At 44.7% G+C, this 27,662-nt stretch overlaps 1 protein-coding gene across 2 annotated transcripts in view; it reads left to right on the forward strand.

The window, feature by feature from the left end:
• grm7 (glutamate metabotropic receptor 7) overlaps positions 1-27,662 on the forward strand; it is a 427,000-nt gene that overhangs the window by 199,370 nt on the left and 199,968 nt on the right. For both annotated transcript variants that reach the window (XM_033626794.2, XM_033626793.2), the window contains exons 3-4: positions 11,689-11,824; positions 12,732-12,886. In XM_033626794.2, coding sequence (XP_033482685.1) covers positions 11,689-11,824; positions 12,732-12,886 — 291 coding nt within the window. The remainder of the gene's footprint in view (positions 1-11,688; positions 11,825-12,731; positions 12,887-27,662) is intronic.

Consider the following 27,662-nt stretch of genomic DNA (forward strand, 5'->3'; position numbering starts at 1 on the left):
GTGAGTTTCAGCTCGTTGGGCCTCATTCATGAAACCATCTGCAAACACATTTTCTCTTTATTTCGATCATATCCACGATTTGTTCTTGTTTTGTTAGTATAGCCAAGTGGAACTGACGCTGTGGGAAAGTCGGTGTGGCCGGACCTGTATCTGGTGCACTGACAGTGGTTAGGTGATGAAGGTCACCTGCAGGAAGGCTGCTGTCGTTTTTCAGTCTGCTCGTCCCCTCCTCATCAGGCTGTTGCTACGGGTGTGGCGACTAAAACACGATGTCATACAACCACAGGGCGGTGATTCTAGTCTTAGTTTATTTAACAGTGTGTTAATTTTACTTCTGTAAAAGTGTTTCTTTTTACAGCCTTTTTTGGTGGCATGTCTCCAATTCTTAGTCATGTGCCAGAGTCTTTGCACACGGCTCTACACCGGCCCTTATATAGTGTGTAGGAGGAGTTATCTGTGTTAACAGGTGACTGTTGATCAAGAGGGGTTTGTTAATCAGCTCACCTGGGTCGCAGCAGATTTGGATAGTTAGGTACATTTAGTGAGTCGGGAGCTGACTTCTTTTGTTTTTTTTCTCTTCACAGAAAATATAAGCGACATTTAAGGAAATGTTGCAGCATGAGGCCTGTTTGTCATCCATCCGTCCCACAGCTTTAGAGACAGACAGAAACATCAGTTATTACAGGTTAAATACTCAGTTACAGTTGGTTTCATGTGAGGACACCCATCAACTCTTACATGAAGCATAAATCAGTGTGAAGCTACAAATGATATCTTGGTGTTTGTGTTCGCGACTCCATCGTGAACGTTGCTCTGCATCTTTGTACTGTCACTTTAAATGTAGGGCGCGGCTGCAGCCTGTGGGAGCAGAGCGCATATATCAGCTGGTAATGATGAGAAGTATCTGTTGTGGCAAACATTTATTTTCTCAGAACTCTCTGAATGCTCCTAAAGCACGCTGATAAGGTAATACATCAACCGCCAGTGAAGGAGCTAATTAAGGAGGGTTGTCTATCAACTTAATGTTTGTCTCTCACTTCACTGGCAGCCACACTACAGTTGTAAATTTCTGCCTCTTTCCTGCATTAACAGATAAGCTGTGTTCGCTGGCGCAGCAGAGAGATGAGCTTCACTATCTGATCCTGATAGGTACAATAAGTTTCCCCTGTCGTCTTTTACAGTGAACGTCAACAACAAACAGCAGCAGCTGCTGACGCCGGCTGATGATGGATAGTCAGATACTCAGAGGTCACAGTGACGACTTCACGGCTCTGTGGACGGCGGTGTCCGTCTGTTGGACTTTGGTCCAGACTGAAATATCTCAACTTCTGTTTGATGCTTTGTCATGAAATTTGGTTCATACATTGATGACACCTGAGGCCTGTGAGACGGTAAAATGTCAGTGGCGTGGGATGTCAACAACAGTCTGTGATCTTATAACAGAAACTGTAGAAACATTGAAAATACGATGCAACAATTAAAGTGTGTGCAGGTGTCACTGAGCTGTGTGTGACACTAGTATGAAGTGTTTTATAGTATTTGGTTGGATGATGATGAAGCTACTCTGAATATGCTCCCAGCTACATCAGCTGATCTCAAGCAGCCCAATCGACTGATGGAGCAGCTGATAGATCACATGATTCCTCTCTATGCAACCAGTTGTCAAGTCTCATTCAGGGCGCCATATTTAACCTGCTCTGTCCTGCCTACTGCTGCTGCTTCCTCTGCAGGCTGCCTCCACCCAGCTCCATATCACTTGTAAAGATTATAAGCCGACTCAAATCTCACCTCAAATCCTGCTCATTATTTCATCAGCACCTTCTCAACGTCACATTGCCCCTGACGGCAGAGGAGAGGGATGCAGCCGACACTGGTTGACACAGTTTTTAATATTTACAAAGCAGAGCGTCAGCAGTTTCAATATTAGATAAATAAATAAATAAACAAATATGTTCACATATCAAACTTTCATCTTCAGATGATGTCTGAGCATCAGGGATACACTGATCGCCATGATCATTTTGGTGAGGTGTGAATCAGTCTACATGCTGTAAACACACGCTGACAAGTTCAAGTTGATTTGGGATTTATCAAAGGAAGTCGTGCTCTGTCAGGCGATCGCATGGTTTAATAAATCAGAATACTTTTGACACACGCCACTTTCTGCTTTTGTCCTCACGTACACTTTTAGTATGGATCCTACACACTGGTTTATAAATGAGACCCCTGGTGTTGGTGTATTTACGTGTAGAAGACAGTGATGATGTCAGAGATGATGTCAGAGTGGTTTCAGAGCCTGCTCACCTGTTGTTTCTGTAGCTGCTCCTCCTCTGGTGATGTGAGGAGTCTCTGGTTCACCCTCTCTGCTCCTGCAGCCCGTTATGTTTCTGCTGTCTCCAGACGTGACAGTTATGTTACTCTATGCAGACAGATCACATGTGGTCTCTACAACAAATAAGATCATTGATCAATGCATTTATGTTTCTGAGGCGTCAGACAGACACGGTGATGTCCCCACTCCTCCCCGTATCGACAGCCTCTCAGATTAAGACCATCATCACCACCCTCTGCTGACACAGCAGGAAATATATCCTGTACTTCCTGTGCTGCACCACGGTACGACTTCAGGTTTTTATTAAACCATCACAAAGCTGAGACGTTTTCTTTTCTCTTTTTTCCTGCTCCAGAATAAAGAGAAGAGCTTCCCGTTCCTCAGCTCGGTGTTTCTCCCCTGATGAGAGAAAAGACTTCATGTAGCCGTCAGAAGCTGAAAAGGATGTTTCTTCATTCGGTTGCTGGAACAAGCAGATACAGAATGTTATTGTGCAACACAAAGATGAATACAAATGGCTAATCAGAGGATGTTGTTCAGACTGTAGTACATTTTAATCGATATAAATACAGCTGGGACGCAGAGACGATTCATTTTATGGAGAGAAAGAAAGCAAGTAAGAGAGAAACAGAGGAGCAACATGAAAGAAGGGAAGAGCTAATATGCAAGAAGGAAATGAATGAATTATATCAAAGAAACAAAAAGTAAGAAAGAGACAGATGGAGGAAGGGAAGGAAGAAAAAGGACGGGAAGAAGTAACTCGAAAGAAAGAAATGAAGACGACTCGTGAAAGAAAGAAAAACACAAGAAAACAGAATAAAGACAATTTATTTGAAAGATGTGAAGAGAGAAACAGAAAGTAAATGACAGAAAAGCAACATGATGTCAGAGACACAGAGGAGAGAAGAGAGAGAGGACATTAGCATGAAAGAAAAGAGTTCCCTGAAAGAAGACGAAGGAACGGTGCCTCAGGTGTTGTGTTTGTTTCACACTGCTGATTTAGTGCGAGTGATAAAAGGTGGACTCCCTGTGAACATTGTATTAACCTCTCAACACTGGAATTGAGTTCCCGGTTGGTGGTTCATTACAATCTGCCGCCACATGTTCGTTATTGATAGAAGACAGAGACGGTGCAGCGGACAGGGAGATAAATATTTCGCCTCTGGAGAGAACCTTCTCAAGTTTGATTTGTCACGCTGAGAAGTGAAGGACTCTCATTGACCTCATGTAGGGACCTCTGAGACCTGCTTCACTTTCTACCAGATTCTGCATCTTACAATTTACACTCATTTTGTCATCAGGGAAAGTTTCTCATCGTGTGGTGGATGAACAGACTTCAATAATTTAATAAGAAGGAATTCAAACTTTAGAGAATATATCAGTGACTTTGATGTCACACGACATTCACAGCTTTTATCAGAGATATTTCTGAGTGCAGTTATTAAAAAAAATCTTCGTCCAGTTCAGACCAAAGATTCACAACCAGAGGAAACACTTTACAAAGCTGCAGTGGTTTCAACTCGCCGTTCGACTCGACTCATGTTGGCTTATTGTTTTAGAACATCAACAGCCAGTCGGCCTGTAGTAAAGTCTGCTGGACAAGTCAGGTCAGGTGTGTTTGCTCACTGAGGCGCCCTCTGACAACCGCCCTCCGTCACCGCCGAGCCTGAGTCCGTCTCCTTTACATCCCCACAGCTGTTGACACGTGTGTCCACCCAGTGCTCATCCCACATGTCACTGTGCCGTGTCAACTTCAGCCTGTTACATGCATTGTCTGTTTTCAAAGTACACTTCTGTTTTCACAGGAAATGTACAGTTTGATAGTCTCTTTCAAAATAAAAGCACTACGTTGGTACAACACACACAGTTACATTTAGCCAACACACACACACACGGTTACATTTAGCCAAAACACACACACACACGGTTACATTTAGCCAACACACACACGGTAACATTTAGCCAAAACACACACACACGGTTACATTTAGCCAACACACACACGGTTAAGTTTAGCCAACACACACATGTGGTTAAGTTTAGCCAACACACACATGTGGTTAAGTTTAGCCAACACACACACGGTTAAGTTTAGCCAACACACACATGTGGTTAAGTTTAGCCAACACACACATGTGGTTAAGTTTAGCCAACACACACATGTGGTTACATTTAGCCAACACACACACATGGTTACATTTAGCCAACACACACACACATGGTTACGTTTAGCCAACACACACACATGGTTACATTTAGCCAACACACACACACACGGTTACATTTAGCCAACACACACACACACGATTACATTTAGCCAACACACACACACACGGTTACATTTAGCCAACACACACACATGGTTACGTTTAGCCAACACACACACATGGTTACGTTTAGCCAACACACACACATGGTTACGTTTAGCCAACACACACACATGGTTACATTTAGCCAACACACACACATGGTTACATTTAGCCAACACACACACACATGGTTACGTTTAGCCAACACACACACATGGTTACATTTAGCCAACACACACACATGGTTACGTTTAGCCAACACACACACATGGTTACGTTTAGCCAACACACACACATGGTTACGTTTAGCCAACACACACACATGGTTACGTTTAGCCAACACACACACACACGGTTACATTTAGCCAACACACACACATGGTTACGTTTAGCCAACACATACACACATGGTTACGTTTAGCCAACACACACACACGGTTACATTTAGCCAACACACACACATGGTTACGTTTAGCCAACACACACACACGGTTACATTTAGCCAACACACACACATGGTTACGTTTAGCCAACACACACACACGGTTACATTTAGCCCACACACACACACACATGGTTACATTTAGCCAACACACACACATGGTTACGTTTAGCCAACACACACACACGGTTACATTTAGCCCACACACACACACATGGTTACATTTAGCCAACACACACACACACGGTTACATTTAGCCAACACACACACATGGTTACGTTTAGCCAACACATACACACATGGTTACGTTTAGCCAACACACACACACGGTTACGTTTAGCCAACACACACACATGGTTACATTTAGCCAACACACACACATGGTTACGTTTAGCCAACACACACACACGGTTACATTTAGCCCACACACACACACATGGTTACGTTTAGCCAACACACACACACGGTTACATTTAGCCCACACACACACATGGTTACATTTAGCCCACACACACACATGGTTACGTTTAGCCAACACACACACACAGTTACATTTAGCCCACACACACACACATGGTTACGTTTAGCCAACACATACACATGGTTAAGTTTAGCCAACACACACGTGGTTACGTTTAGCCAACACACACACACATGGTTAAGTTTAGCCAACACACACACACAGTTACATTTAGCCCACACACACACACATGGTTACGTTTAGCCAACACATACACATGGTTAAGTTTAGCCAACACACACGTGGTTACGTTTAGCCAACACACACACACATGGTTAAGTTTAGCCAACACACACACATATGGTTGGATTTAGGACAAAAGAACAGGGTTTGGCTTTACAATCTTACAGGAAGCAAACATCAGACTCCTGGGTGAAAGTCTTTGGTTGTTGGACCCATCCACCGCCTCTCCTGTCCGCCCTACTCTGACTTCTGCCGCCATAACTTTCGGTTGTGTTTTTTTTACCATTTCCTGCGATGCTACCGTGCACCATTAATCAATAATTGTATCTAGCTGCGTATCATACCAGCTAGGGTTGCGCCGATGGGTGATCGGATCGCCCATCGGCGATAGAAGGGTTGTTTCACGATGTCTTTTTTAAATGATGATGCAATCGTCAGGTGTGTGTGTGTGTGGGGGGGGGGGGGCGGGGGGCAGTGCGTGTGTGGCGCATGCTGACGAGATCGAGGCTGAACGAGGCTGAGTGAGAGGAGACAGAGGGAGGCTGCTTAGTGAGAGAGCGGAGGGTGGGGAGAGGGGGGAGATCAACGCCTCCACCCGCTCCATACTAACGTGCATGTCGCGGAGCGGTGAACAAACCAAATAACACAATGTCAGGAGAAATTGAAAAGATATGCCATCTATGTAAAGTCAACTTGATAATTAAGGAGCCAATACATGTTCAAGAGTTTTCTAAAGCTGCTCAAACGCCAAAGAGAGGCTATAAGTGAACGTTTCAGCAGCAATGCGTAATGACCGCGATAGGACGATAGGATATGGACAAGATCGCTCAACTCTAATACCAGCGTGACAGAGCAACTTTTTTGGTCAGTGTCTGATGCTGGAAGTCACCGACCAAGCACCGATCTTTGATGACCTCAGAGTGGGACCAGGTTGTCCAGGTGAAAGTCTGGGTTTGTTGGACCCATCCATCTCCCCTCCCACCAGCCTTATAGAGACTCTCCAGCTCCTTGTATTACATAGTGACAGGCAGCGTTTCAACCTGATGCCGCCCAGCGGTGTATCATACCGCCTTGAAAGGTGTCTGATGACCACATCCCTGACAAAGCGGCGGTATTTGACGGTTTCAGAATGAGAGGTGACAGTTGACATCTGAGGTGCTGACGGGTCACATGACCTCATAAATATGGACGTGTTTTCCCATCTGAACCAATCAGGACGGAGACTTCTGACTTGTTCTTCCTTCAGCAATTAACAGACAAAACAGGAACTGTAGAGATGTCGAGTTGTGTGGCATCAATATGAAGGAACAGGAAAAGGTTCACCATCATTGACATCGTCACGACTTCAACTCTGATGTTCTGGTTACATTTCCTCTAAAACATGTCTGACATCATCGTGCCTTGGACCACAGCTGCTCTGAGGGTGAACACTGTTTATCTGCACAACAAGAGCGTGTTATGACAGAAACAACAGAGCTGATGGGGTTGACGTGGTTTATTGACAGGTTCATGGCAGAGTAACTTATTGTCACGTTCACTAAGGATGAATATAAATGAGCTTTCAGTTCAGACAATGTCTCCACATGCACTGACCTCTCAAAGCCGTCCCTGCTCTGACCTCAAGTGTCCTTTCTAAGTGTCATAATATCTGATCTCATTTGTGATTCTCAGAGGGCTGACCCACTCCGACTCGCTGGCGGCGCCTCTTCACGCCACACTGACAGCCGCCGCTCTTAAAGGCCAAACTCTTTGTGTAAAGTCTTCACGCTACTTTTCATTAGATCTTACTTGAGCCAAATGTCATGAGTTCACGTGGGTGTTGCAGAGAGTTAGTGGATGGGTCAGGAAGTGGATCTGCATGACCGGGCTAACAAATCAGATCAGCACCGCAGAGACAATAGTACAAATAACTGGCATTTTACAGCCGCAGATCAAAATGATTTTAGCCACGTTAGCAGCTACGGTAATGCAGCTGCAGGACGGATTGTCATGAGATGTTGTCCAGAGGCCCTCAGACCTATCTGACATATGTCTTTAATGTTATACATCTCCTCCACCAAAATTAGCGAGCGTGCACAGGTTTATTACACACAGGATAACTCCCTAAAAATAGACAATGGACTCTTTTCCCGTTGCCAGCAGGCCAGAGCTGTGCACAGCAGACGAGTATGACTTTCTATTGGTGTGTTTTTTGACGTCAAGGACAGGCCTGATTACAAGTCAGTAAACTGTAGAGAGCAGCATGGAGGCCTGTGACAACTTTGTGGTTACGGGTGTAACGGGTCACAAAAGTCACGGTTCGGTTCGATACAGCAAACAAGTGGATCGTGTCAGGGAAGTTTCCTCGAGTTTTAAATTTCTAAATATATGAAGAATTAAAGAATTTGGGCTTTTGTCTTTTTTGTACAAAGCAGAATGACATTCAGGCTAAAATGGATGATTTCTTTCTTCTTTCTGAACACGTTAAATATGTTAGGAAACAAAGCGAACAGACTGAACGGTGATGTACTGAATTGTGGAGTTAGATTGTTAAACTTCGTTTCATTATTTCTGTGTCCTGCTATTAGGGATGGACGATACTGGATTTTTTGCAGATATCCGAAATGCAGATATATAACAACTTATTTGGCCAATAACTGATACTGATGTTGATATATCCACTTTTTCCCACCTAATTGTAGTGATCATCATCAGGTCTCTTCTGTAGTGAATCAACATCATATTATACATGCATACTGTTATGATGTCAGCCGATTCAGACACACAATGTAAAGCCGATATCGTCCGATACTGATGACGTGCTGATGTTATCATGCATCCCTACCCACTAAATAAAAGTTACCACTGACGTCAGAGCTCTCAGTGTCAGTGTTGTTTCTTTAACCTGCTGTATGTGAGTGGTGACTTCGCTCCGTCCCTCGAGCTCTCTGAGCTCCTTCAGTCCAATAAGTGCATGAACAAACATCACAGTCGTATAAACACAAGATAAACAGCTGTCACTAACGAACCTTTCACTCTTTCTGGACAAATCAAATCAAAGTTACTGCTCACTGCTGTGGGTGTGTGCTTTGTGCTAACGTTAGCTGCTGTTAGCTGCTGTAGCACAGCACCTCTCATGCCCCAGTGCTTCTGCTCGGAGGTCATGTATGTTACTGTGCTGATGGGTAGGCTTGTCACAATACCAGAATTTCAGTAGTTGATACCAATATTAATACGCTTGGTCAAGGGGGAGATGTCTACGGTGGCCGAGAGAGCTCACAACACACGCAAACTGTGTGTTTTTTGTTGAATACCGCGACCATTCGCTTGCAACTCGTGCAAAAAATCAGCGTCTCTTCTATGTTCGAGCTTGCTCATGAAGGAGCGCAACTTGAGCAGCACGTAGAACGGATGCGGTGTGAATGCTCTAACCTGTTAACATGCTCGCGGCAATGAAAACGCGAGTAAACAGCGACCGTTGGAGAGCGCTACGGGAACGCATCACTTGTGGTATAAATGAGGCCTAACCCTAACCCTCTCCATACACGACTCCTACTACCTGACTTTTCAACAAGCCGAGGTGTTGTGGCTCCAGCAGCACTTGTAAAAGTCATTGTTTCTGGCAAAGACGATGGAGAACAGGCGCTCGTCCTCGGCACCGACTGACGTACATATACCGCCCCCGTCAGTTCTGACACAGCCCGCTGAGGGCAAAGTTGTATCCGGTACTTACAGTACCGAAAAAAAACAAAAAGCGACGTATTTTTTGCGTGTTGGCATCGACTTGGTACCGAAGTATCAGTTGTCATGACTACTGATGGGTTAGCTGCTGAAGAGAGTCTGTAGCTGTGCTGCGGCTCGTTTGTTGGCTCAGTGTGTTTTTATCCACCCTTGTCGTCATAAAGTGAAACCCTCTTGGCTCCAAACAGCAGACCTGTAGTTCATCAGAGGAGCTTCTGTTTCTGGTGATGGTGTCACCGACCATCTTGTAAGAAGCTAGCTTAGCGTAGCGTCCTCCCAGTTTGTCTGACTGCAGTAGGATGTTGTGGTTTGGGGGTGGGAGGAGCAGACAGACTGTTTCCTGTCCCGGCCTGTCGGCTGCCGTGTTGACAACATTATATTAAACACAGTTTAAGCTGTAGATTTTATTTTCTGAATGTAACAGGATGGTCAACATATGGTTCAGTTTGTCAGTGTACCGAACCAAAACCCTTGCACCCAACGGTTTAATACAAATATGTGTTGTCACATCCTTATTTAGGGTGGTTACTTCTTTTTATTTATATCTCTTACTTGGTCAGTGTGTCTTTCTAACTCAGTGCCGTCTAGTTTGGGTTCTGTTTAAGTGCTGCTTGGCAGAGACAGACTGTGCTTTGTGGTGATGAGTCATTGCATCTTGACGGGTAAGGGGCTAACGATGTGTTTCCATCGATGCTGATGGGAGCTGGAGCTGATAAATACTCGTGACTGCTGCAGAGTCATTGACCCGCCCGCGTGTGACTGCTGATTGTAACCTTTGCCACAACATTAAAAAACAGATGTCAGCGGGTTTTTGTGCAGTGGAAACAGGGCTGTAGTAATCCGTCTCTGTTTTCATGTCTCATCATCAGAGGATTTTGTTTTTCAGGTTTGGGGTTTTCAGTTTTACTTTGTTGTATTTATTCAGTCATGTGTCCTGTTGTTATCTTCTCCTGATGTGTCTGTGTGTCTCCTCTTGATTGTGTGCCCGTCCTGATGAGTTTCACCTGTCCCTCACTGGCTTTGCCTCACCTCACCTTACCTCACCTTACCTCACCTTACCTCACCTCCTGCTCACCTGTTTCCTCCTCATGATCAGTCACTCCCTTCATACACCAGACCAGTTCTGGTTGGTTGTCTCCTCCAGTGATTTGTTTGAGCCATTTTTCTTCCTTGTTTCTTTTAAACCTTTAAAGTCTGAGCAGATTGGTACGACTTCTTCAAGAAACAACTTGGTAAGAAATGACCCACAATTTACAAAAAATAAAAAATAAAAGGATGAAAAATTATTATTATTATAAGGAAAAAATGGGGAAAAAGGAAAGCTAGGAAAAAACAATATAATTATTATTACATTTTAAATGTTCATGTCAGTGAAGTATTATAATTTTTAACGACTCTTTCCAGGTCATTTCCTTGTTTGTTTATTTTTTACTTTTTCACTTTCTTCCTTCTCTTTTTTTTTTACTAGTTTTTCTGTTTTTAATTTTCTCTTTTGCCTGTTTCTTGCTAGTTTTTGGGTAATTTCTTTTGTTGCTCACTACATTCTTCCCTTCTTTTTAAAAGAAATCAGGCCAGTTTGCAGGTTTCAAAGGGTTAATGGTGATTTATTAACGCCTAATTTATTTCGTGAAACAGAGGTTTTTGGGTTTAACTTCCTGTTTTTCACAGGTTCAGTCTTTATCATGCATGTGATGTCAGAAACAATGAGCTCATCCTGGTCAGAAAGTTTAGATCCTCTGTTATAAGCTCTGAGTCATGGATATGAGGTGATCGTGCATCCACATGTGATTGTGCAGTGAACGAGACCTGCTGATCAAAGAAAAGAAAGCTGCACTTTTTTGTGCAGTTGAGTGACGTTTATTGAAATTAGTGATGTCTCCGCTCAGAGCTCTCTCAGCCTGTTTCCCTCACCTATAAGACGCTGCGCTCAGAGGTGTCGACGGCTTCATGAAATGTCAGGCAGCAGAGAGAGAAGAGCTCATCGCTCTGTCGTCTCATGTGCTCCTTAAAAGTCTTCTCTCAGCTTCTTCAGTCGCACTAACTCTGACTTCAACTTCAGGAAGAACAGTTCTGAAACGTTGAGTCATAAATGACACGTCTTGTCTCCCACCCAATGTTTCAGCAGGAGCTCCACCAGCTGAGGAAGCGAGGTCGTCTCACTGTGTTTGTCTTGTGTCCTCAGGTGGAATCTGTATCGCTCAGTCACTGAAGATCCCTCACGACCACAAACCCTCCGACTTTGATAAAATCATCCGTCTGCTGCTGGACACTCGGTACGCCAGAGCTGTCATCCTGTTCGCCTCCGATGAAGATATCAGGTAAATAACACACCTGAATTAAACACCATTAAAGCGGGAGTTATGGGTCAGATGGAATGAAACATATACAGTTAATTTAACAGACCACTGAACCCAACTTTATATTATGGCTCTGCAGCGGTGAGAGCTGTGGCCAGAGGCATTATGTTTTCGGGTTATCCGTCCCATCCTTGTGAACACGATATCTCAAGAACACCTTGAGGGAATTTCTTCAAATTTGGCACAAATGTTCACTTGATTAGACGATTAATTGATTTGATTTTTGCAGTCAAAGGTCACTGTGACCTCTCAAACTATATTTTTGGCCATAACTGAATAATTCATTTACTTATTATGACAAAACTTGACACAAATGTCTAACAGGATTAAATGATGAAGGTCAAATGTCAGCTTGACTGTGACATCATCATGTTTTAACGTCATATCTCAGGAACAGAAGGGGAGACATTTGGTCATTGTCTCGTTTTCGTCATGGAGAAAAGGTCGTTGACGAATCATTTTCATCATAGTTTTCTTCAGTGAAATGAGCCCTGTTTCTGAGAGGAAGAGACCTCTGAGGATAATTCAGCTCCTGAACAACGAACACTGAAGGAATTCTAACCAGGAGAAGTTTCAGCTGGTTGTAATCTGCAGTCCTCACCACTAGGTGCCACTAAATCGCCCTAAATCTGACACACTGTACTTTAAGGTGAAACTTGAGCCTGTTGTGTTTCACACTGAGTCAGAACAACACCTCGGTACTCTGTAAAGTTAACCCCGTATTGCGTTGCTGCTTTATTGACGTAAACAAAAACATTTTCAGTGTGAATCATCGATTAAAATCTCAGATAAATGTTTTGTAGCTCTCTGTAAAGTTTTAAATGCTGCCTGTATGTGACTCAGTGTTGGTGTGTGTGTTTGGATCCAGGGGGATCCTGAACGCCAGTAAGCGAGCGGACCAGGTGGGTCACTTCCTGTGGATCGGCTCCGACAGCTGGGGAGCCAAGAACAGTCCCATCCACCAGCTGGAGGACGCAGCTGTGGGCGCCGTCACCATCCTGCCGAAGAGAGCCACCATCAGCGGTACGTTCATTTATTCATGTCTCTTAATTGAACGATGTTCTTTGGTCACCTGTGTGAATATTTCAGATGAGCCTGCTCACTCGTTTCTTTCTTTTCTTGGTTGCTCGCACACATCTTCATGTTCTTATCTGTGGAGCTGACGGCGTGTACGGTCCTCTCTCTCCTGACTGAGCAGAACTGTTGAAAAACTCAGTCATCAGAGAAAACGTTCACTTGCTCCCATGTCTTGGTTTCCTGTGACACAAAATTGCACAGGACTCCTTTGATGATGATTGTATCATCGTCATCATCATCATCATCATCCTGCCGGAGAGGCACCGTGAGCACGACTGTGTCTGCACTAAGTCAATATCTTAGTCAGTCCTGCAGGGATTTTATTTTACTTACTTTCTCTCCTCCTCCTCCTCCTCGTGTGTCCTGAGACTCATCTGAACAGGAGCTGGAGCAGATTTAACTTTGGCAAACATGCATTTACATTTAGGAGGGAAATTAAGTTTTACTGATGGTTAAACAATATTCACAGACCTTTATAAACAAAATAAATTGAGGGACTGGTCCTGAAGTGTTGTACATCAGCGCTGTGACCAACCAGAATCAGGCCGAACTGTTTCAAAGCAACATGTAGTTCAACATTTTGGGAAATGATTCATGCTCCTGCTGACACTTGAATTTTCACGTCTGTAATATAAAGTAAGTAAGTTAGCTGTGATATCACTAAACTGTGGGCTGCAGGATGTATCGTGTCAGCATCAACATTGCGATGTGCAGTCGTCGCACCGAAGGACGTGCAGTGTCAAGTAAGGCACATTAATTCGAGCAACGTATTGTTACTGTTTTAAACACGCAGGTAACGCATGGTTCCCCACACACATATTTATTTGTGGCCACCCGCCACACTTAAAACATCTGCAGCCACAAATAGATTTTCTAGATTTTCTGCACTCAGGGCAGAGATGGAGCAGCAGAACACCAGGCCCATTGAAAGTGAAACCTAACTGTTCATTCTGCTGGGTCTAAAAGTTTGCTTTCACTCGCAGCAGCTGCTCCTCTCACCCATCCATCCATTGATCTGATCTGATCAGCTGTGAACATCTTGACAGATCAGTTATCCACCCTGCAAGTCACAAACTGCTGCTGGGGAACCGAAGAAGTCATGGAGAGCTCCGCCTGTGCTGTTTTCACAGACCCGCAAAAACCTCCAAATTTAGAGACACAGAACGATAAAAGAAATTAAAGTTGCTCCTGTGCACAGCTGGACCAAAACTGCAAGGTTAAGATCATTAAAAGATCATTAGGCTTTGTTACTATATCTGACGTCACACAGCTGCTACATGAGGTTGTTAAAATAACTCTACGTTGACTTCTTGTTTCACAGAGGACATGAACAGCACTTTCCTGGATTAAAGTCCTGTCCTTGTTTTAGCTGTCAGTCTCCCCTCCCTCCTGCCCTCAGCACTTTTCACGCAGAGATGGCGCCATAGAGCTGCTATGAAGTCCCCTCTGTACGCACCTGTCACATTTTTACACGGCACCAAACAACAAAGGCATCAAACCCCCGCGGTGAGTCATTTTAAACAGCATGTCAACATCCCTGAAGCAAAAGAGGCACGATGAGCATCACATTTAAAACGACAGCTTCAGCCTCTGGTGGGACATGTGACATACACGTCTGCAGCGCTTTATAAACAATAATATCACATGACAATAACAATTATTAACCGTCTCTGTCATGTGGCAACTCTGCCCCCTCATTCCACAATTGTACCGTTTATAAAGAACAGCAAAGCAGGACAGGCAGTGAGAATTTGTCACTCTTTACTGTAAAACTATGATTAAAAGCCTGGGCTGTTATTGGCTTCAATCACTGAACTCAACAGGCCTCTATTTGGGACAGACCTTTCATTCCTTTCACACAAAACTGTTGTTCAGCAAAGATCAGGAAATACAATCAGACTTTGTGTAAACCAGTCGCTCCAATCAACAGCACATCAGAGACAGAGAGAGTAATGACATTTGAGGTTAACGTCACCGACACAACTCCACTTTATCCTGTTCAAACAGTCCTCACAACTTGGATTCATTTTCATGAAAAACCCTTTTGTTTCTTTTGATCTGAGAACTCTTACAGACTGAAGGAACATGGACAACTTACAGGGTAATTGAGGAATGGACACATCATTTAAGGTCGCCAACAACCTGGTTTTAAACATCTGAAGAACTTCTATAGAAAAATGAACTGTTTGGCACCTGGACCAGGCCTCTGATTGAGACAGGCCTTTATTTGTCAGAATGTGGAGCCACACTGGGTTAGTAAAAGGGACTGGGTGTTAAATTGAGACTAGACTTTCAACTGACCTGTGGCTAAGCCCCGCCCTCAAACGCGATGAGCCAATCACAGTGCGTATAGCCATTCCCATACACTGGGACATTCTCTGCCTGGACGTCCATTGAAATGCATTACAGAAAGTCAGTTTGTTGGGTTTTATGAGCTTTTTCTGAGATTTGAAGTTTAAAAATGGTCAAACGGTGTGCATGGGGTACATGCAACTCTGACACAAGGTATCCTGAGAGGCTGGGCGACCAGGTGTATTTTTTACACTTTAAACCACATCTCAAGCGAGAAAAGTGTCTCCTTTGGATAAAGTTGTGTGGTAACGTTAGACCACAACATCAACTCAACGTGAATAAGATTAACAATGATGTCTACATCTGTTCTAAGGTAAGTCAACATTGTGTTTGAGGCAACATATTGTCACTTTGCTGGAAAGAAATATAAAGTTATCTTTAACATCTCTAGCTAACGTTAGCTAAAGTTAGCCTAACGTTAGCTTCTAGCTGCGTTGTTCATCATGTCAGCTTGTTTGCTGGGAGTTCATTAGCCTATTTTGTTCTAGTTTTGTACTTTGGTGATCGTACATCATTGTTAGCTGTTGTCCAAAGGGCTCTAGTTAAGCTAACGTTAACTTCTGGAGCTTAGCTTCATTAACTTATCTGTAATGGCAGAGATAACAAAGGTTGGCAAACGTTATGCTGAATGATTCAGTGTAAATACTGTAGCACCAAACTAACGGAGAGACACTCTTGGTAAAGATGGTAAAAAGGCCGTTATCCTTTTCTCATATTCTGAGCCAAAAACCTTAACTTCAGTGGCACTTTAACTTGTTGTCTTTGATGGTGACGGCAACCAGATGCGGTTCACAAGCGTACACTGTGACCTGTAAATTTTGGCTTGTAATTTAAGCTTTTCATCGACCTTCTCAACAATAAAATGATGAATATATCCCTCCAATGCGTAGTTTAGGCCCTTTTGGTTACTTCTCAATGACATCTGATCGTTATGTCTCCAAAAATCATCAGTTGCCTCCTGTGAAATGCCGTGTACTGTGACACCTGCCATAGCGCCGCTCACTGAATGTTGATAGTTTGTCCGAGTGAGTGGAGGGGGCGTGGCTTAGCCATAGGTCAATTGAAGTTTTACTGTATGTTGCCCGACAGCCACTGGAGGTCACTGCCTCAAAAACATCAATAAAGGTCATAATTTCTGCTCAGGAAAACATTTATGTGGTCGTACTCTGGAGAAAGACAGTCTCAGATTGTGTTACCTTTGGGCTAAGCCAACCACCTCTTTAAATTCAGCTTTATGTTACCCGTACAGACAGACAGGGAGTGCTGTCAGTCTGACTCGTAGGAAGACAGTGATAAAGCATAATTCTTGAAATGTCAAACTGTTCCATTAACGTCCTAAAGACGAGTGAAGAGAGATGTACAGAATCCAGTTTGAACAGAGCATCATAGAGACATCATAAGGACGCACAGGAAGTTGATCAGAGGAAACATAACTCGTGGCTCAGCTGTCTTTTAGTGAACACAGAATGTTCCTGACTGCTGCGTTCATGTTAACGACAGCCTTTAGATTAAGATGCATTGGTATCACAGCTCTGTTTAGTAACTACAGACAACTGGGAGCGCGGCTGTCGTATCAAACACAGATTGTTGGCAGGGATAGAAAACTGCGTTTGTTGTGGCAGTTCTGCTAAAATGAAGATTTTGACTTCAAATAAAATATGAATCCTTTGTTCTTTTTTTTTTTCAGCGATACACGAGGACTCCAGTGAGGAGTTTAATGGGAAGCAGCCAAATCTGATTTTCTTGTCTCGAATCAAAATCCTCCTGTTTGAAAGCCTGGCTAATCGAGATGCCAGTGTTTTGTTGTTACATCAATTTCTGCCCTTTTCTTCGCCTCAGAAGCATGTCACGCTTCACACACGCTGAAAAGAAAAAAACACAAGCGCTGCCAGGAGGAGCTCGGTGTGTAACCTTGGACGTGCCCGGAGGGGCCGTCGGTGGAGCACTTACAAACATTGTCCCTTCAATGTGCTCTCTGATACCTTTTGTCCCCTCGTTTTTTTGACAAATGATTTACGGAAATGGACATTTCCTGGTCATAAAGACGGTGGCAGAGAATAGTGGGGCGTGACGGGTGGCCAGGAGAACTGAGGTATAAGGGCAGCAGACCCATTTCATCACTGGGTGAGATGAAACAGAGAGGTGAGAGGGACAGTGAGTTTGGCTTTATGATGATGGTCAGATTAGACTGCTGCAGAGTTCCTCCTACTCTGTGAGGAGTTTGTCTTTACTGTAATGTTCCCAAACCACAGAGGCTGAGTAGTAATGTGATTAAACTCAGTTTAATGTATCAGTGTGAACCTCATCAGCACAAGACTGGAATAATGAAGGTCCTAAAAACTAGATTTTGACACAACAATCCTCCTTAAAATGATACGCTACCATCTGACCTCGTTAAATCATGCTGCGTATTTCTTTATTAAATTATTTAATCCTTTTGATATTTGAGTGGGTCGACATGAGCGACGCAATGCTCACAGAGGAACAGTGACTTTAAACGACAAATGAAATGAGTAAGATCTCACAGACACATATAGGACACAGGGAGAACATGTGGGAGCACCTGGAGGAAACCCACGCTGACACGGGGAGAACATGTCGGAGCACCTGGAGGAAACCCACACTGACACAGGGAGAACATGTCAGAGCACCTGGAGGAAACCCACGCTGACACAGGGAGAACATGTCAGAGCACCTGGAGGAAACCCACGCTGACACAGGGAGAACATGTCAGAGCACCTGGAGGAAACCCACGCTGACACGGGGAGAACATGTCGGAGCACCTGGAGGAAACCCACGCTGACACAGGGAGAACATGTCGGAGCACCTGGAGGAAACCCACGCTGACACGGGGAGAACATGTCAGAGCACCTGGAGGAAACCCACGCTGACACGGGGAGAACATGTCAGAGCACCTGGAGGAAACCCACGCTGACACAGGGAGAACATGTCAGAGCACCTGGAGGAAACCCACGCTGACACGGGGAGAACATGTCGGAGCACCTGGAGGAAACCCACGCTGACACGGGGAGAACATGTCGGAGCACCTGGAGGAAACCCACGCTGACACGGGGAGAACATGTCGGAGCACCTGGAGGAAACCCACGCTGACACGGGGAGAACATGTCAGAGCACCTGGAGGAAACCCACGCTGACACGGGGAGAACATGTCAGAGCACCTGGAGGAAACCCACGCTGACACAGGGAGAACATGTCAGAGCACCCGGAAGAAACCCACACTGATGCAGGGAGAACATGTCAGAGCACCCGGAAGAAACCCACACTGATGCAGGGAGATGGTCCATCTCAGGTGCTGCTCGGTGTGTTAAAACTGACAAAGGAAACACAAATCAGCGCAGCACGGTTTGAGTCGGTGCAGCTAAAGGTGGTGATGGAAAATCCCTGTTGCTGTTCATCCTGTACCATTCATCACTGTGTGTAACAGGGTGTTGCTGCAGGACAGGATCGGTGGCGGGATATTTAATTCTGTTGTTTCAGTTTGTGCGATGCAGGTCGTTACAACAAAGACAAGTTCTGCTTTAACTCCATTAATAATAGGAACATAGCTACGTGTCTGATGTCACAGCTCGCACGTCACCTTGCGTTCAGAGTGTCAGTGTCTCTCTGCGTCCTGGCGCTTGTTGTCAGTCTGTGATAACGATGCAGATGTGACGGGTTTGGGTGCCTTCAGCAGGTCAGTAGTATGAAAATGTTTGCAGTGAGATGGAGGACAAACTCCTCATTTATCCAGACACCAGCTTTGACTGGAGTGCACGTGGTACTAAATACATCAAAATCTCTGTTTGTGGCTCTGATCCAAAGGTCACGTGCTCTTTCACTGTCTTCTCAGACCTCAGGAAATATATCCAACTTATGTTTGTCGTGTAAATGCAAATTAGCGCTGCGTGTCTGAACACAGCCATGCTACAGCAGCTGTTAATTGCTCCGACTGAACCCGAGAGGGGAGCAAGAGAAAGATGGAAAATGTGAGTTTGGAGGATGAAAGTCTGAGAGGAGAGAAAAAAGAGACAGAGCAAAAAACAAAGGAGCAAAGATCCAGAAAGAAGAGGAGCGAGCCAGCGAGAGACGATTAGAGAAAGGTGGAGGATGATTTGAAGATGAGGCAGGATGAAGGCTGCAGGCTGTGGGAAGTTTCCTCCTGTGGCAGAGGACGCCTGCTGAGTCTGAGGCCTCCAGCTGAGATGGATCCACTTCCCTGAGTCAATTACGCCCTCTAATCCACAAATCTGCTGCTTTTAATGTCAGGCTGCTGAGAATGACTAAACCAACGGACTGCATACGACCACAGAAAATGAATTTACACCTTATTATATAATGTTTTTATATAAAACCACAGAAAGCAAATGTTACATAAACATACACAGTTGTGCTGGTCACTACGAGAGGATTTCAAGTCACACATTCCTGAAACAAAGAAACTTTGAGGGTCATCAGCAAAATGCCACGTCATCATATTTAAAGTATTAGTCGTTGATTTGCTGATTTTTCTGTTTGAAATATAAAATGTAGTTCCTGAGACTCAGTGGTCATCAGGAGGTGGATGATGTGACACCGCAGCAGTTGTGATTAACGACTCGTTGCTGTGTTTCCAGCAGATTTTTGTAGCCACCGTTCCCTGATTTTCATCTGGCTTTTCAGACACTGAGACGTTGCTGTGTTTCCAGTGGAGACCGTGCCTCCTAAACAGCGTATTTTAAGCCCAAAAATGATCTTCTCCTGACCAGTAACCAGGTGGTTTCAGCCTGTTGTTTTTCCAAAGTCGTCGAAGTCATCACCGTTCTCTTCCTGTACGAGTGTAGAGCCAAAACATGATGTGTTTTTTTAAACTTAACCACGTGCTTTTGTTGCCGTCCTGGTGTTGGTTGTGACGTCCCGGAACATCAACAGCAGGAGGATATCCAGTGGTGATATGTGGTGACTTTGGATGAGACCGTGTTGGTGGTTTTTGTGCCTAAACTTAACCACACGTTAACCACGGCGTTGGAGAATGTTTCAAAGTATCTGCTACATAGTGAAACAAATCACGCAAATGCAATGTGTCCATGGTTTGACATCAGTGTTTGAGTTATGTTAACAACCTAAAGTATTAGCAAACATACTTCAATCAGGAGAGACACGTTTTTATAGTAAAAGAATATTAACATGAGCACATAAGGATGCAAAATATGAAAGTCTTTGGAGATTAGACCCCGTAGAGATGGTTCGATTTAAGGAGAGTGATGAATCCATCGTCGAATAGGGACCCCCCGGGGTCTAGACGCTGGTGGTGGTAGAGGTGGTGAAGATGAGATGAGAGGAAGATGGAGACGTGCCGATGATCTGGATGAGAGGAGGAATGAGCCTTTGAGAGCTCATCCTGGACTCTGGATACGATGGCTGGAGGTGACCGGGGTGGAGGAGGGCGGTGAGCAATTGCCAGCGCGAAGATTCTGCCTAAAATGATGGCTGACAGCAGCAAAGGAGAGGGCAGAGTTAAAATATTGCAGTGGCATCCTGATTGGCTGAGAGATCGTGGCAAAGTGTGATTGGATAACTAGAGGAGTGAACACCAACAGTCAGCTGATGAGAGGAAACAGTGGGAGTGGGATGGAGAGAGTTGTGAATGAGTGAGCGCAAAGAAAGTTCCTGATTGAACTTACGCTGAGCTTCATTTATTTTAATGCAAACCAACCGACTGCAAGCGTTTCACAATGTTGACAACCTGTTTTTAAAACTGTGACATCATATGTAATATTTTGCTGTCCACCAGTAGGAGAGCTACTTTAAAACACTCCTGTGGGTCGTGTTCAGAGGAAGGAAAATGAGACCTGTGTGGTCGTATGTGTTGAGGACTGAACTGAAGAAGCCTCTTGGACGAGATGTGAAACATCTTCAACACACAAAGTCCAGTTTCTGAGGATATACATCACTGGAGCTTGGAGGACTTGTTGCACGTCACAGTTTGTACCTGCATGTTAGAAAGTTCAAGGTCATCCTTGCTGTTCCCTGGGGGAAATCTGTGCTGCAGCCAGTGTTCACATGAAGACATAAACCAGAATACTAAGGACATCGTCAGCAACACATCGCCACAATAAATCAACAGAGTGAGAGCAGGGAAATGGAAATTCATACCAAGAAGGCTACACATGTACCAGAGTGTGCAAAGCAAAGAGCCTGTTTATCTACAGCGACGAGTCCACAGTGATTTGTTTTGACCTCCAGAATCTCTCACCTCACAGGACGGCAGCACTCCAAACGCTGTGATACTGTGTGACTTTTGTTTTCAAGCCTCGCTTCACAAATTTGAGTCGGTGTGAAAGGAGGAAAAAAACAAATCTAAAATGCAGCAAAGTCAACTTTTCCTCTGTGGTTCAGTCATGGTGAAATGTAACAGTAGGTGTGACTGCAGGCAGAGACGAAGAGGAAATGAAGCAGAGAGGTTCGTGAGGATAGAAGCTGCCTACATGCCCCCCCCCCCCCCCCCCCCCCACCCACTCCTCTCCATCCTCTTTGTTTGAACCGCAGAGCTGGTGGGTTCAGTGTACCCATGTGTACGAGGGAGATAGCAGGATGTGGATTTTAATCTGGCTCTATGTTTAAAACATGATCAGTATCCTCCTGCACACATTTCCCTGAGACAACAGGAAGTGACTGAGAGCTCACAGTTGGCGCAGAGAAAATACACATTCTTTATGTCACATAGGAAACTTCTCACGGCCGTAGGTGCACTTATGAACAAAGAAGAATGAGAGCGGAGGGTAAATATTCCTCCCTTTATATTGCACTTTGAAATGTGCCCAGTGCACGGTGCAGTCACCCCGGTGTCTCTCCGTCTGTTTGTGCAGATAGCATTCCAGTTTATTTTTGCACAGTTCAGGAAAAAGCAATATTTAGCTGCAGAGGACGAATGACAAAATTATATACAGTAATCTCGTACGAGTTCCCCACAAGAGCTGCAGCATGAAGCAAAGCATTTCACAGAAAAATGAAGACACAATGTGTGACGCTGATGTTTCCCAATTTGACAAAGAGACTTTTAAATGAATGTGTCCAGGAGCAGCAGCTCATCCTCCCAACAACCATCTCCACAGTGTGACAGAGCTGCACAGTATCACTGATGCTTTATAATTAGAGATTGTTTATCACGCAGCGCTGCCTCCGCACTCCACAGCTCGTACTGTGTTGATCCCAGGACAGTGAATGTAGCCTGATGCTGCTCTAGCTGTCCTGTACTGGAGCGTTAGCCAGTGTGTTGGCGCTGTGTGAGATACAGGACACACAGTCTGGGATTCATGTTCATTACTGCAGCTATGACGCTGTGTGCTGTCACAGTGATGTAATCTGTGTGTGACTAGTTCACCAGCGTTTTTCACATCAACACCAAATCTTTAGTTTTTGTACGAGCAAAAGAAAAACTGTCCTGTTTTCTTGACCTCACAGGCCCTGCGTGGCCCCTGTTGCTGCAGTGTCTGGATGAGTGTTTCCTGGAGAGCTTATCTTATTCAGCTGGGATGCTCTCTGGCAGCCTGTCACAATGGATGCTGGTGGCTGAGCTGTGAGACTGAACACTAATGTGACAAACGGCACAGAGATGGGAGGAGGAGACGCTCAGCCACTGACACTGATCACGCTAAGCATCCTCTCTCCTGCCTCACACCAAAGTCTTTCTCTGTCATTACATCTTTTATTTCTTCTTCTTCTCGCATTTAACTGTCACTTGTAACTTTACCTTCCTCTGCCCTCTGAATGTCCCCCAAACCTCCTCCATCCTCTCCACTCTCCTCCGGCAGAGAGTGTTGACCTTTTCTCTTTTAGAGTAAACTGTAAGTCTTCTTTTCGCTGCTGATGCAGCTCTGAGGGCCCCTGAAGGCTGCAGCTACAGTTTACTGTGGTGTTTAGATCTCAAACAATCTGTTATCCGTTTATATAACCAACACATCACAGGCATTGTTCCTGAAGCTGCATGAAAACATGATGTTGTGACATCATCACTGTACTTTAGGAAACCCATGAGTGAAGCGTGTTACTTCTGTCCATGTCTCCTGTGTCTGTGCTTCACTTCATCTCCTCCTCCGCCCTCGTGTGAAACCACTTTCACCTCACAAGCTTCTGTTTTCTTTTCCCAGCAAAGGATTAGTCTTATCTTAAATAAGGGCATTAAACGATTTTTTTCCCAATTGTTTTCCCCACTCAAGGCCGAGCTAAATAAGGGCCAGTAATTGACTTTTTCTCTCTTGTTTACTGGCTCCAGCCCCGGCAGCAGTTTTGGCTGGTAGTCGAGCCCTTGGCAGTTAGTTTAATTTTGGCCATTAGAGTCGGAGCTTGGCTCCAGCTTTAGCTGTGACCCCTCATGGCTCCTGTTTGTTTGGTTACTTGTTGTTTTGTAGTTTTTTAACTTTCCTGTGCAGCAGAGAAGAACGGTGCTCCACCAGGAGGCGTTTTATCCACCTGAAACTGGTAAAAAAAAAAAGATTTCCCAAAACACAGATCAGCAGTGTGAGCACAAGATCTTATTATTGAAAACACATCCAGGCTGCTGCAGGGAGCATCGTGTCTGAGTTAGCATTTCTACCAGAGTTAAGCCTCCATCAGACAGAGCACCATTTAGCAGCTTGTGGAGGCGTTTGCTGATGGTTTCCACTGAGAGGGAAACGTTTTGCACAAGTTTTTCTGCTCTATGTGCCTACTGTTTCTCCAGAGGCACCTTGAACAACTCAAGATGAAAAAACTTTAAAGCAGAGTAGAAAAAGCGACCGATGTCACTGGCAGTTTTTTCCCTTTGTTCACCAGATGAGTTGAAAGACGGGGCTTCTGTTGTGGCGTGCATGGTTTTTGTTAAGCTAACGTTAGCTTGCTTTAATCTTCCACATCTGAACAAATTGTTGCTTCATCTACTTTCTAAGGTTTTACTAACTGTAATGAGGCCAGACGATTTGCAGCAGGTTGTCAACCGTCCTGGACTTATCCTAAAATTAGCCTTGAACAGGCCGTCACCCAGGAGCGGCTCCTCGACCAGCTGGCAGAGTCCTACACGGGTCCGTTTTTAAAACCTGCACCGGCCCATACCTGTAAAGCTCAGCACCAGAACCGACCCGTTACCTGTCATTATGTCTGAGTCAAAGTCACACCCGTTAATAAAAGTCCTGCGACCCTCCACCCCTGATCAAACCCCCCCAGGCTCCAGTCCCTCACATGAAGCTGGTTCTCCGTTCTTGAATTGGACGTCTCTTTGACTGGATGGTGAAAACATTCAATCACTGCCAGGTTAGGAAACATGTTAGCATGCTCCTTCCACCACCATCAAACCTCCAAAGGACCTGAACTCCATGTAGGCTGCCACCTCATCTCACACCTCACAGATCTATGAGTTTACTTCACAGCAAAATGGCGGCTAAGCTAACAACAGGTGATTCAGTACCTGCAGAGCAACAGAGACGCAGGAAGCTGCAGAAAGCGCTCCGTCTGATCGAGGCCTTAAGATACAAATAAATACACTGAACATTAATGCACTCATATGCACACATGTTAACTAGAAGTCTAAACTGACTGATAATTTGCTGTGATTCATCAGAGTTTTTGCAGTAATATTTGTAGCAGTAGTTTTTAACATGGCTAACGCTGTGTTCCAGGTAGATGACAGAGTTCACTCATACAGACACAGGTAGTTACAGAGAAGGCGACATGTTGCAGGAAGGACATCAGAGTGAGCTCGACATTATCTCCAGAGTCACTTTGAGTGTTTTCAATGACTCACAGTTTGCTGACTTTGCTGTCGACCTTCTCACAGATCCTTTCTCTCCCCGTCTCGCTGTGTCTTGTCTTCTCTTCCTGCTGGATCTAAACGACTTGAACAAAGCTTCCGATGTGGAAAGGCAAAGTGTAGTTTCACACAGATGAAAGGACCTTGTGATTCGAGGTCACTCCTGGGCAGCGGCGATGTTCGCCAAGCGTGAGGCAGCGATCCGAGAATAGGTTGTGACGTGTGTGCAGTTATCACTGCTGTGTGGCGACCTGCTCTGTTAGCCCTCTCACCTGCGGGGCACAGGGCGGTGTTAAACCATTTCCATGTCATCATAACCACTGTGTGTGTGTGTGTGTGTGTGTGTGTGTGTGTGTGCCATCAAATCCCTGCTACAACATGATCGCTGCTTGCTGTGGCTACCTTCATGAGCAGCCATCTGGTGCTCAGAGGCCGGCGTCTGAGGCCAACCTGTTTCCACTCCGCCTGTCCAACTTCACGCTCTGCAAGCTCAAACTAACACGTCCGGCTTCTCTCTGATGCACTCACTGTAATGTGAGTTTGGGGGCACCATCCCTCTGTCAGGGCTCAAACACTGTGCTATCAGGCAGTGTTGTTGTTCTTTAGATGATGCTGTGCAGAGTTTTATTGATGCATGTGAGAGCAGAGAGACGGAGACACTGTGGATGTGACACAAAGCTTCTGTCTGCATCTGTTCATGTCACAAAAAGTGTTGGGCAGTGTTTAGTCTGCTTTCAGTTTCTATTCCTCTCACAATACAAGATGTCAATTTGATTTACAAGAAATCTTCCAAAATAAGGTCATATTTAAACCATAGCAACAGACCAGTTTGGAGCGGACGTCACAGGTTGTGTTGCTGGATGTCAGAACAGGAACACAAAAAAAGGTAACTTTCATTTTTATAAAAAGCTGTCACCAAGGATGCCATCTGAAACTAAACAAAGCTAGAATTCAAAGTAGATTTGAAAAGCTACATAATATTCACATATTCAGTTCATAGAGTCAGTCCTACAGTTACAGCATGAAATAATATTAAGGCCTATATTTACATCCACTGGGTAGCAGCAGTATTAAACATCCTGGATGTGACTGTAAAAAAGAATTTTAAAAAAAATTGTATGCATGGAGAGATTTGTAGGTCTTGAGTTATTCTTTTGTGCAGATGCTGAAGCTCTCTGCAGATGTCTGCCCACTGTAACGTTGGCATCGCTCAGGGTTAGTGAGTTAGTGCAGACCACAGATACACACATACACATACATACAGACATTATGATCTGCGTGTAGAAGAAAATAAAGTTTTGTCTCCAGTTAATTAACATCTCAATATTCAGGCTGTGATGGCTGCTGGACGCTCAGTAGAGGAGAGTGTGTTCGACTGACATGAACTGAATCACTGACGTGGTGAAAGATAATTCGTCATCACAAGGAACTGTAAAAACTCACATTTGTCAAACATGGGTTTGTCTCATTGTCCCTGGTTACAACTTGTGCAGTCGTCCACATAGAATAGCATTTAATGTGGGAGTTACATCAGACAACTTGTCAACGAGCTCGCTGACGCTGTCTGTTTATTAACGCCTTGATTACAACAGAAAATCATAACTTTCCCCACTGCTGTTCGTTGTTTAGATAATCACACAGACAGTGGATCATAGAGGTGTGTTTCCAGCTGTCAGCGATCGTTAGCTACGTCACTAAAGGTTTATTCTCACTGCCGTGATGCGGAAATGTGGGATGGATTTGCGGAATATTCACGCAGTGCTTTTCCGCGTTTAAACCATTCACACAGGCGCGGTACAGACGCAGTGTGGAATTTCGCGTTGTTGTGTTCCAAGTCTGCGCAGTGTGAACGGGTGTGGGTGCACATGGATGAGAGCAGCAGCAGCAGTGAGCTAGCAAGCTAACGTTTAACAAGCATCAACATCAACTTTCTTTTCTCTCACCACAGCCACCAAGCTGGACAATGGACTGCCAGACGTTGTCCTTTAATTCATTGCTCATAAAATCATCCCGTCCCAAAAAGGACTTTAATGTTAGTGAGCCTTTCACTTCCTGCCTGGATGCAGATGAACCGATCTAAACGCACATGTCTTGAACTCCATGTAGGCTGCCACCTCATCCTCAGGCTGCAAAGTTTCATGGCTGGAGTCCTCCACGTCTGTGACCAATGTGACCACGGGGTCAAAGGTTACACTTGTGTCACTGACTTTCAAAATAAAAGGAAGTGCAGCTTGATAATAGTGATTTTGATGTTAGAATATTACACATATACTGCACAGCTTTTTACTGCGTTTTAAAACATAGATTTTTGATCTCACCTGCTGCCCGCCTGTGTGAAGTGTGTTTTTACCTGTGAACTTATAGATATGCACATTTGTACCAGTTACTCAGCGTGTAGCACGTTACCCGCCCCGCTGCAGGACTCTGACCTATAGCGTCGTAGTCTGAAGCGTGGGGCCACTGAACAAGCTGCTGTGTTTGAGGAGTTGCGAGAGAGAGCTTGTTGCTCTTCGTCATCCGTGTCTTCACCTTTGCGACGGTCTCTACCTTTATCCAAACATCACACCTGTGGACATCAGCCGGCTGCACCAACAGTCTGAAGAATCTGGT

Source organism: Epinephelus lanceolatus, chromosome 1 (assembly GCF_041903045.1).
Source record: "Epinephelus lanceolatus isolate andai-2023 chromosome 1, ASM4190304v1, whole genome shotgun sequence".
Taxonomy (NCBI): Eukaryota; Metazoa; Chordata; class Actinopteri; order Perciformes; family Serranidae; genus Epinephelus; species Epinephelus lanceolatus.